This window comes from Fukomys damarensis, unplaced genomic scaffold, assembly GCF_012274545.1.
Source record: "Fukomys damarensis isolate Sample0158 unplaced genomic scaffold, DMR_v1.0_HiC HiC_scaffold_39, whole genome shotgun sequence".
NCBI classification, from domain to species: Eukaryota; Metazoa; Chordata; class Mammalia; order Rodentia; family Bathyergidae; genus Fukomys; species Fukomys damarensis.
The window spans coordinates 127,811,912-127,823,355 of NW_022900951.1; the positions used below are offsets into that span (position 1 = coordinate 127,811,912).

At 56.1% G+C, this 11,444-nt stretch overlaps 1 protein-coding gene across 4 annotated transcripts in view; it reads left to right on the forward strand.

The window, feature by feature from the left end:
• Ikbkg (inhibitor of nuclear factor kappa B kinase regulatory subunit gamma) overlaps window positions 1–11,430 on the forward strand; it is a 16,074-nt gene extending 4,644 nt beyond the window's left edge. The window contains exons 2-10 of one of the 4 annotated variants that reach the window (XM_010638795.3): window positions 2,595–2,796; window positions 4,067–4,278; window positions 6,849–6,967; window positions 7,413–7,565; window positions 8,051–8,147; window positions 8,920–9,063; window positions 9,278–9,420; window positions 9,523–9,584; window positions 9,744–11,430. In XM_010638795.3, the coding sequence (XP_010637097.1) occupies window positions 2,610–2,796; window positions 4,067–4,278; window positions 6,849–6,967; window positions 7,413–7,565; window positions 8,051–8,147; window positions 8,920–9,063; window positions 9,278–9,420; window positions 9,523–9,584; window positions 9,744–9,880 (1,254 nt within the window). In that variant the 5' untranslated portion in view covers window positions 2,595–2,609 and the 3' untranslated portion in view covers window positions 9,881–11,430. The remainder of the gene's footprint in view (window positions 1–2,594; window positions 2,797–4,066; window positions 4,279–6,848; window positions 6,968–7,412; window positions 7,566–8,050; window positions 8,148–8,919; window positions 9,064–9,277; window positions 9,421–9,522; window positions 9,585–9,743) is intronic. The other 3 variants (XM_010638797.3, XM_033760180.1, XM_010638798.3) reach the window with 3 other exon arrangements.
• Window positions 11,431–11,444: the final 14 nt, after the last annotated feature.

Genomic DNA, 11,444 nt, shown 5'->3' on the forward strand with positions numbered 1-11,444 from the left:
GGCTGATTGCGCCCCTCCCGCCGCCGGGTCGGCCCTCACCTCTCGTGGCATAGCGCTTGCAGTTCGGACACATTTTCTCTTCACGCGCTTCAGTTAGGTCGCTTTGCGAAACAGTTGGTAGCTACCTGTCCTTCCTCAGGCCACTTTTGCGGCCTGAGAATGAATGGGCCAACCCCGAGTATTCTAGGAGCTGCCAGGAGGACTTAGAGCTAGAGCTGAGGGCGCGAGGGCAGAGTAATTGAAGGAGGAATGGGAGACCGGATGGCGCAGGGCCTTGTGGGCGGTCCTTGTGGGGCAGTGAGCGCAGTGGGGGCTGGGGAGGGGCTCGTGGCAGAGGTAAATCGTGACCCGATTTACCGCTCCAGCACCTTTGTGGCTGCGGTGGGATCCATAGACTGTAGAGGCAGTACAAGCAGAGGAGGGTATTGTGGTAACCCACCCAGGTGATGGCAGTAATCTGGGGTTTTAGCTTTCAAAAATTTAAAAAAATGTACAAAAGTGGGAAGATTAGTGAATCCCGTTGCCCATGTCTCAGCTTCAGCAGTTATCGGCTCTTAGCTAATTTTGTTGAATTTCTACACCTCAGAGTCTTCTCCCATTATTTCCGGTAACACCTCTTTAGAGATACAACTTGCAAGCTATGTAGTTCCTCTATTTAAAGTATACACTTCAACGAATTTTGTACCTTCCCAAGTGTGTGCAGCCATCACCACTAATTCCAAAACACGTCCATCACTCCCAAAAGAAACTACTCTTTAGCTATCGCCCCCACTCACCACATTTCTTTTTACTGGAGTTGTAGTGTGTGACCTTTTCTGACTTCTTTTTGGGCATAGCATTTGAAAGGTTCGTTTGCGCTGTAGCATGTGTCTGTGTCTGTACTCGACTGAGTTGGTGATATTCAGGTTGTTTCCCGTGCTCTGAGTAGTGCTCCTGGGAGCATGCATATCCCATTGCCCTGGAGTGAGTACTTGGGGGTTACCCCTTTATCTTGAAGTGAGATTCAGATAGCATGTTGAAGTATTTCAGTACACATCTCTCTCAGAATGGACTTTAAACAACACGCCCACTGGGCCGAGTAGGTGTCTGCAATAGTTAATGTTGCAGTTTCCTGATGGATCCTATGTGTGCTGGGAGATGGAGGTAGAGACATGTCTCAAGGAGAATTTGCAAGTGTTTTTGTCTTGGTGACTGGAGGATAGATTTGCCTTCAGCTGGAAGCCTTTGGATAGACCTGGCTCTTGGGGACTGTAAAGAGTTTTAAGGTAATTTTTCTTTTTGCAGTGCTGGGGACAGAACCCAGGGTTGTAGGCATGCCACGAAAGTCCTGTATTGCTCAGCCACTCCTCCAGCCCTGGAAAGTTAGTTTGGAGAGGACTACTAGATTTCCAAGTAGATATATTGAGTTTGCTTTGGAGTTTGGGGAGAGGTCTACTTGGGGGCATTAATGGTGTTGAGATCGGAGTTAAAGCTCTGAGACTGGATGGGAGTACTACTGGAGTGTGTAGTTAGGGAAGAGGTCTTAGTGCAGAGCCCTGGGCATTCCAACATGAAGTGATGGGAACACATTGAAGAGGCCTGAGCTGGAGGGACAAGGGAGAGTGGGCTGTTCTGGAAGGTGAGGGGGCAGCATACCTGTGGGAGGAGGTAGGGGACAGCTGGCTCAGTTGCTGGGGATGGCTCTGGGTGTGAGTGGGCAGTGCCTGTGCTGATAGGCAAAGTGACCAAGTGGATTCCATGTCGGAGTCCACTTTCCTGCTCCTGGATACCTACCTGCGCTGGGGTTGGCCCCCTCCTCTGGGTAGTTAGAATTTGGTGCTGTGTCTCTAGCAAACAGCAGCCCAGCTAACTCAGGCTGGCAGCCCAGCTCCCACTTTCAGTTCCTTGGCACATGCTAGATATCAGAGGTACCCTTAGGCCTGTGAGTCTCCTGTGGTTGCCATAAGAAATGCCCACAAGCTTGGTGGCTTCAAATAACAGAAACTCACAGTTCCACAGGTCAGAAGTCCAAAATTAAAAGGGCAAACAAGGCTATGGCGCCTCTGCAGATTAGGAGAGGGGCCTCCTTTGTCTTTTCCAGCTGCTGGTGGCTTTCTTGTTCCTTGGCTCTTGGTCATGTCACTCCAGTGTCTACTTCTGTCTGCAGATGGCCTCTTCCCCTGTGTTTCCCTCTTTTCACCTGTGTCTTCTAATGGCATTTGTCAGGGTCCACCTACATGACTCAGGGTGGCCTCGTGTTGAGACCTTTCAGTCATGTATGCCTGAAAAGACTGTTTTTCCAAGGACAGTCACACTTGTGGAGTTAGGATGCAGACACGTGGCCTTCGGGGCTCCCATTCAGCTGCTTATGCTAGGTGAGGGCCAGGACCCTCCGCTTCTGCGTAGAGGTGTGCGGAGGGGAAGGGTTCCCAGTGCTTCTGCATTGCCCTCAGCCATAATCCTCTGCCTTCGACAAGAGCCCCCCTTCATCATCTAGGTGTGCTAGACAGAGGGATTGCTGTTCTGCTGTGAGCTGGGCCCAGGGCTCCTGCCAGCACAGGAATGCAGGAATGCGGCACAGTCCCCTGCAAAGCTCCTGCTGCCTCCTCCTCCAGGTGCTGCCTTGGTGGATGAGCAGATACCCCTGGAAGAGCCAGCTGTGTGAGATGGTGCAGCCCGGAGGCGGCCCAGCAGGGGACCAGGACGTTCTGGGTGAAGAGTCCTCTCTTGGGAAGCCGGCGATGCTGCAACTGCACACGGAGCAGGGCAGCCCTGAGGCCCTCCAGCGCTGTCTGGAGGAGAATCACGAACTCCGAGGTGAGGAATGGGGGTGGGGGTAGAGCCGCTGTTCCTCTGCTCGGCGCTGGTGGTAGCAGCTGAGCCTCTCGATTTCAGCTAGGGCTCCCTGGAAGCAGATCCTGAGTGAGATGAGTGCACAAGTAAGCGTATTTAGAGTCTCAGGACCAGGACTGGGGAAGGACAGCAGAAGGGGCGGGGTGAGCACAGGGAGAACAGGGACCCCTGGAGGTGACCAGGCCTTTCCATTTGGGCGAATGTGGCCAGGCCTGTGTCCCTGCCCATGAGTGCTGTCAGTTCAGTGAGGAATGTGGTCTACCGAGAAGGGGTCTGGCTCCCCTGGGAAGCCACCATTTCAGTGTCATTAGTGTCATTAGTATCAATGTCATCATCACTCACCACCATGGCTGAGTCTTAGCCTCAGTGGGAGGCCTTCTGTCCTCGCGCAGATGGTTGGGCACTGAGTAATTTCCTGGGCCATCCTGTGTGTCTCTGGAACATTCCCCCCATCCTGGCACCTGGTATTTGAGGGAAGCCACACACCCCATGCGTGACACCTTCCTCCCTGTCCCCTCTTCTCATTGCCTCCCCTCCTGCTCAGGGGTCAGGATCATGACCCCCAGTGTTGAAGGGATTCCCTTCTGGCCCTGCTGGTCCTTTGGCATGAGTGAGCTCCAAGTGCCCAGGAGACCACATAGCTTTTAGATCATCAGGTCACTTGCTGTGGGCACTTTGGAAACAGCCTGGGCCAGAGGTGCTAGCCGGGAGAGGCACAGACTCTAGGGATTACTGTAAGCATGACTCCTTTTTGTGCCTTGGTTCTTTTGGAGGACTTGGGTTCAGTATACATTGCATCCTGGAGGACAGCACCCCTTCCTTGCAGGATTCTTTCTTGAGCTGGTGTCTTCAGCTGGCCTTCATGTCCTAGCTGGCCAGTGGCTTAGGGTGGTGGTCCTTGGCCAGGGTAGTGTCTGCCAGTGGCGATCGGCAGGCATGTTGCCCTCCCCCCCCCCACCGTGATCTTGAAGACAGCAAAGATGCAGGCCTGGGAGGGCAGGTGCACCTTGGAGTGACCTGAAAGCAGATGAATGAAGTATGTGTTGCAGAAGCATAGGGGCAGGTCATTCATGTAATGACTGTGGAAGAGTTGAAGAAATCTTGTTTGGATGGTTATCTGTCCTGGAGAGTGGCAGTCTAGCATTGTGGGGAGGGGACCGTGTTGGGTAGCCCCACTTGGCACCCAGGCTGGGTTGTCAAGACCACCTCCCCTCTGCCGTCTCCTCTCCCCCAGATGCCATCCAGCAGAGCAACCAGATGCTGCGTGAACGCTGTGAGGAGCTGCTGCACTTCCAGGCCAGCCAGAGGGAGGAGAAAGAGTTCCTTATGTGCAAGTTCCAGGAGGCCAGGAAGCTGGTGGAGAGGCTGAGCCTGGAGAAGCTGGAGCTGAGGAAGCAGAAGGAGCAGGCCTTGCAGGAGGTGGAGCAGCTGAAGAGATGCCAGCAGGTAGCTGATGAGCAGGCTGGGTCCCTCTGGGAAACCCTGCTGTGTTCAGAAAACTGCAAGGAGCCTGTGGCTGGGGGTCCCCTGAAACATTGCAGGCTTGGCTTACCAGGGACTCTGGGACCCCACAGACTGTTAACCAAAAGGACGCCCTGGTACAGGTGTCTGGGGCAGGGGCCAGGAGAGGCCAGGCGGGAGCATCTGGGGGCCTGGGAGGTGAGGTGCAGACTGCTCGTGCGGGGGCCTTGTCACCTGGGAATCCCTCCTGAGCCCTGTGTTGCGGGGTGGGTCTTACCGGGTGGGTGGTGTAGGCTTGGAGTGCTGGGTGGCTGACGCAGGTGGCTCAGGCCCTGGCTGCCCAAGGTGCCCATGCGCATCATGGTGCCAGCATAGACTGCCTGGCAGGACCCCAGTCCCTGGTAAACCAGGGCACTTTTCACTGGGCAGGGTCTTCCGGGGCCTTAGCAGTTCCTCCCCCTCGGGGTGGGAGGGGCCCAGACTCAGGGTGTGGTTCAGTCCTGGGAGTTGTTGTCCCCAAAGGATGGTGTACTCAGTGTGGGCAAAGGAGAGTACTTCAGCCTATCTGATTTGGCCAGTGGCAGGACCCCAGTGACAGTGAGTAGGGGTGCAAAGTCTGGGAGGGCAGGGAGAAGGGGCCCTGCCACATCCAGGCTCTGGTTCTGGAGGATGGGAACTTCACTGCAGGCAGTGCCTGGCTCGGGGTTTTGCTTTTCTGTTGGGCACTTATGTGAGTTTGGCAGGACACACTGAGGAATTTCACAGTAGCAATTTCTTGTCCCACAGTTCTGGGGTCCAGGGATCTGAGGTGAAGGTGTGGCAGGCTGGGTTCCATCTAAGGCTGTGCAGGAATCCATCCCTGGCCCCGGGCCCAAGGCCTAGCAGCCCCAGCAGTCCTTGGCACTCCTGGGCTGGCGGCCTCGGCCTCTTATCATCTCAAGGCCGCCTCCCTGTGTGTTCCCTCCTCTCTTTGTATAAGGGCTCCTGTGTCAAATAGGAACAAAAGCGGGCGATTGTCTGAGTCCCTGCAACAGGCTTTGTTCAGTGATGACTGGCAGTGGAGAAAGAGCTGAGCTCTGTAACCACCTGCAGAGGTGACCAGTGTGGGGGGGGAGTGTCCCAGAGAGACCAGGGGCTGCAGTGTGGCTCAGAGGTGGAGAGTGCATTTAGCATGGGTAGGCTCTGGAGTTCTGTTACTTTATTGGTGCTGGGACAACTTAAAGGTGGAGGGGTTGTTTGGCGCATGGCTTCAGAGGGTTCAGTCCATGGTCGGCTGCTCCAAGGCAGGAACAGTGTGGTAGAAGGGCCTGGAGGGGGAGAGCTGCTCACCCACCCACCAGCACTCCCCGCCCCACAGCAGCACAAACACGAACCCATCCATGGGTGTATTTGCTGACAATTACAGCACCCATGGTCTAGTCACTTTCCAAAGCCCCACCTCTGGATATAGGCAGTTGGGGACACTCTAGATCCAGCTTCTGACAGGTTCTACCTCCAGCATCTAAAGAACAGAGAGAGGGAAGGAGGTGAGGAGGGAGGGAGAAAAGTGTGTTGGGTGGGAAAGGAAGCTTAAGTGAAAAAAGACTAAGGGTGTCAGTGAGATACAAATCAGAGTTAGGACCGTGCCCTCCCCTGGAGCCCTCGGGACTCCGGTCCTGGCCCTTCTGGGCAGTTCCATGCACTGCTGAGGTGTGGCATGTGTAGATATCTCAGAGGGACAGAAGGATTCAGCAAGGGCTCCAGGGAAGATCAGAGACCTGTGTCAGGTGTGGCCAGAGCTTCCCAGACAGAGCTGGGCAGAGCCTGGGCCATCCTAGGAGCATGGCCAGGGCTGCCAGGAGCTGTGTTGCATTTGATCAGGCTACAGTGCAGTACATTTCATGGTGTGTGGTTTTTGCAGTTCTTGGCGTTTGCTAAGATTCCACAGCCACCCCTGATTGGCCAAGCCTCTCACCTTCTTACAGCCCCAGGCCTGTGGGTTGGGCCTTTTTTTGTTTTGTTTTGTTTTGTTTTGCTTTTGATCGGGAATCTAACTCAGGACCTTGTACTTGCCAGGTGGGTGCTGTGCCACTGAGCTACATCCCTGGCCCCAGGGCCTGTGTTTTTGTTGGCTGGCTTCAGGTCCCAAAACAGCTGAAAGGTTCCTGCTTGGGCCACAGCCACGTGGTCTCTGTGTTCAGCCCACATGGTCTGGTGGCCAGGGCAGTGGCCAAGGTGTTGCAGTGTCCAGGGCTCTAGGAGCTCTGTGCCCCTGCATCCCTTTGGCGTCTCCTGTCACCTCAGCCACAGGGATGGGGAGGACACTGGATGCGAGGGCTCCTAGGAATCCATCCTTTCCCGTTGCCTGGCTTGCCTTGCTGGCTTGGGCAGCTGCTGGAGGTGGAGTGGGGTGGTGGGACACCATAGAGTGCTGCTCTGCCAGGAGTGGGGGTCGAGGTGGAGACTTGGGGAGGTCTCTGAGACATTTGTGTGCCTGGGTTTGGGGGTGCTGGGTGCAGGAGAGAAGCCTTCAGGTATGTGGGCCTCAGTGCTGACAGGAAGTGATTCTCCTGCAGCAGATGGCCGAGGACAAGGCTTCTGTGAAAGCCCAGGTGACATCCTTGTTGGGGGAACTCCAGGAAAGCCAGAGCCGCTTGGAGGCCGCCACCAAAGAAAGGCAGGCTTTGGAGGCCAGGTGAGTGGGATTTCAAGGGCCCCAGCCCCAGCATCTTGGAGGACCAGAGGTGTGGTGTCCATTCTGGCTGAGGGTCACAGTGCCAGTGCAGGAGCCCAGGGAGGTTGGAGAAGCCTTGCAGAGGACACTGCAGCTGTGCCCCATCCCTGCTCGTCTGGCAGGCGGGTCAGGTGGGGCCTGTGCCAGACGTGCAGAGATGCCCGGCCTGTGCTGCGGAAGGTGGGTGCTCGGGGTAGGCCTCATGGCTTGGCCAGATTAGTGCAGTGCGGCCCAGCCTAACGCCTGCCCAGCACCTCATTGGCAAAGAGGGTTTGGTGGCTATAAGTGGGACATTGGGTTAGAAAGCAGGGATGCTACTGTGGTTCTTGCTGCCTTGTTATGTTTTCCACGTTTGGGTGCAGGGGTTGCAGGGTGCTCGGCCCTCTGTGTGCCTCTTCCTGCGTAGGGCACGGGTGGCCAGCGAGCAGGTGCGGCAGCTGGAGAAGGAGCGTGAGGCGCTGCAGCAGCAGCACAGTGTGCAGGTGGACCAGTTGCGCATGCAGAACCAGAGCATGGAGGCTGCACTGCGCATGGAGCGCCAGGCCGCCTCGGAGGAGAAGTGAGTGGGTGCTGGGATGTCCCACCTGGCCACGGGTCTCTGGGCCCCTGGGATCGGCCGCACCGCAGTCCCCACGCATCATCTACTACATGGCTGTGCTGCTGCTCTCCCACTGAGTGCCCTTTCAGTGTCCTTTAATCCAGGGGGGCCTCCTTTCCTTTCTTGGATTTCGTGAAGCTGATACTTTTGATGAATACAGGTTGAGTCCATTTGATCACAGTCACCTCACTTCCTTGTCTTTCTTTTGGTGCTGGGCCTCTCATGTACCGGACAAAGCTTCTGCCACCCCACACCACCTGCACCCTTGGTGCAGACATTTTAAAATGTTGGCTTTAAAGAAAACGATATGATCTAAGTGACCATGTCAGTTGTGGAAAACACTTGCAGTCCTGTCTCAGAGGTGGCTGCCTTAGGGGTCCAGCTGGGTGCCTGGAGTCTGGGAGGTGGATGCAGGCCTGAGACCAGCCATAGCTTTTGTTCCGCAGGCGGAAGCTGGCCCAGCTGCAGGTGGCCTATCACCAGCTCTTCCAGGACTATGATAACCACATCAAAAGTAGCGTGGTGAGCTGTGAGCGCAAGCGAGTGAGTATGATAGCCTGGGCCATCCAGGGTGGGCCTTGGCTCTTCTTGTCATCACAACCCAGTTGGCCTTTGGGAAGGGACAGTGTGTGTAGCCTCAACAGTTCAGGAAAGGCCACTGGACAGGCCTTGGGGTGGGCGTGGCCCGGCCTTGGGATGCTCTCCCTGGAGGGCTAGAGACACACTTGTCCCTGAGACCAGGTTTCCTGAGCCAGGGTGCATCTGAGGAATGCTCCTATCCTGGTGTGGTAAGATGGCTGGGAGCCCTCTCCTAGACTGTCCTTACTAGCCCTAAACTGGTGATTATGTGTTAAGAAGGACATTGTCAATGTGAATGCACCCAGAGGAGCTTTGTAAGGATTATGCCTGAAACCAGGTCATAGGAGGAAGAGTTATAAAAATGACCACTTAATCAGTCTCAGGAGAGTGCGCATGTGCGTGTGTGTACATGTGGGGCCCCTGTGGGAGAGGTGGGCAGAGCCAGAGTGCCAGAGTGGGGGACCAGTAGGAGGTGGCTTAGCTGTGTGTGCAGGGGAGGAGGGTGTCCCCGTCTTTGAAGGGTCACAGGTCTGTCTGGCTGGTGACTCTGAGGGGAATGCGTATGGGGGAGGTGGCACCCCCTGGCCTCAGAGGTCCCCAGTCCTGAGTCCCCCATGGGTCCCAAGGAGAACCTTGCCTCCTTCTGTCCTGGGCTGGGGCAGGACGTGGGCCTCTCCTCACCCACATTGGGGTCACTCTGGTGCTTGCTGTCCTCACTGTGCCCCTGCCCTGCTAGGGGATGCAGCTGGAGGACCTGAAGCAGCAGCTGCAGCAGGCTGAGGAGGCCCTTGTGGCCAAGCAGGAGGTGATTGACAAGCTGAAGGAGGAGGCCGAGCAGCACAAGATGGTGATGGAGACAGTGCCGGTCCTAAAGGCACAGGTGAAGCCCTCTTCTAGGCATCATCTCTCGTGGCCTCGTGTTCTGTGGCCCACACTGCTTCTGCCTCTCCGTGCCTGCTGGGTCACTTGCTGGCTTGTCTGCTCCCTCCGTTGCTGGGGACAGGGGGTTGGTTCCCTGCTCTGTCCCCAGGGCCCAGGAGGGCATGTCAGCATGTGGCCGGCGGCTGGTGGCACATCCCTCTTGTACCTGCCAGGCGGACATCTATAAGGCTGACTTCCAGGCAGAGCGACAGGCCCGGGAGAAACTGGCCGAGAAGAAGGAGATGCTGCAGGAGCAGCTGGAACAGCTGCAGCGTGAGTTCGGCAAGCTCAAGGCCAGCTGCCAGGAGTCGGCCAGGTGGGGCTGGTGTGGGTCCTCCCCTCTCCCCGTGGCCACTCCAGGGGGAGCTCCAAACCCTGTCTGCGTATGCGCTGAGCGAACAGTTTGCGTCTCCCCCAGGATCGAGGACCTGAGGAAGCGGCATGTAGAGGTCCCGCAGCCTGCCCTGCTCCCTACCTCTGGTCAGTGGTGTGCGTTGGGAGCTGGCCCCGTCTCTGGAGGGAGGTTGTGCTGGGGAGGCTGCTGGTCACACGTGGATAAGGGACCCTTCCAGCCCATGCCCCAGTACCTCGCTGTCCCCTGTTCCTCTGACATCCAGCTGGCCTGTTCTCTGTCCCCAGTGCACCATTCCTTTCACATGCCCAACCAGAGGAGGAGTCCCCCTGAGGAGCCCCCCGACTTTTGCTGTCCCAAGTGCCAGTATCAGGCCCCTGACATGGACACCCTGCAGATCCACGTCATGGAGTGCATCGAGTAGGACCTGCGGCTGCCACACGTGGGACCTTGCCACCTCTGCCACCCTTCCCAGTCCAGAATCCAGAATTGGTGCCAAAGAGCGGGCCTAGTAGGTAGCTGGCCTCAGCTCTCTGCTCTTCCACTCTTCTCCTTCCCTTCTGTCTGCCTGAACTGCTGGTCTCTCCTGCCAGCCCCCAGAATCCAAGATGGAGAGGCCCTAGATCTGGGTACCTCCCCAGCGCCCGCCCCAGCACTGCCTCTCCTGGCGGAACTCCCACGTGGCAGCTGCCCCGCAGCCTTCACCCAGTGCCGCTGATGGATTGTTTCTGCTCATAAACAATGGTGCAGTGAAAATGCTGGCGCACTAAGCATGCGTGTCTTTGGGATAGAGGCCAAGAGGTAGAGCTGTGACCTCCGAGGGATGGGTGGGTGGACCTCTGGTTTGCGGCCATCCCCTGGGCCCTTTTCCCCCAAGAGTGAAGTCTCTTTCCCCAGGGCGTGGGGCCCTTTTACTCTGGCTGTGAGCAGGCTGCACTTATTTTTCAGCCATTTTTCTATTGGATTGTTGCCTTTTCATTCTCAGTTTTTAGCAGCACTGTGGTCATTAGGCAAGAGGGCCTCTTGTCTGTGACAGAAACTGTATACCTTTTTCCACTTTGTTTTTGCTACCAGTGGTTTTTGGCCTTCAAGGTTTTTTGTGTTTTTAAGACAAGGTCTCACTGTATCCCAGGCTGGGCTCGAACTTCTGATCTTCTTGCCTTAGCCTCCTGGGGTGCTGGGATTACAGGTGTGCACACATTGCCTGGCAGAGGTTTGTATCTTTATGTAGTTAACGTCCATTTTCTCCCTTGTATGGCTTTGGGTTTGGAGTTGCCAGCCCTCTGTGGTCTGCCAGGGGGGTGCTTCATGCTTGTACACTTTTCTTTGCCTTTGCGTATATTGCCTGGTGTCAGTGGTGGCCACAGTCCATCATGTTCTAGAAGCTGGTGATGCCACATCCTCCCCCGACCCCAAGCACCCCGGCCTTACAAGTGGAAGTCAGTTGGCACTGTTGGGTAGATCAGGAACAGTAGGGCATTCTTCACTCTGTGAGAGGTTCTGGGCACTCGGAGGATGGCACAGCAATTCTGATGCATGGAAAAAATTGGAAGTTGGAAAGGCCTGCAGTGCACGTGCAGCCCCAGCGCTGCCCGTGCCACCCCTACTCTCTGGACCAGGACTTCCTCCTGTGTGCCTGTGAGAGGCCTGGCTCCTTAGGCTCTGAGACCTGTAGAGATCAGCCTGAGTCTAGGGGCAGCGAGCAGCCTTTCCGTTTCCTGAAGTCCGGGCATATTACCACCCCAGACTTGGGAAAGTGATGAAGGCACAGATAGGTTCTGTCATGGGTATTGCATTTCAGTCCTGGTCTTGCAACTTTTTTGCAAGAGCGCTGATAGTTCTGTTTTGCCATAAACCTGCTTTAAGAAAACAAAAACTCATTCTTTTCTATTTGGAAACCAGAATCTAAAGGGAGTTTGTTTGGTTTTCTTTTTCTTTTCTCCTCCTCTTCCACCATCATCTCCTCCCCCTCCTCCCCCCTCTCCCCG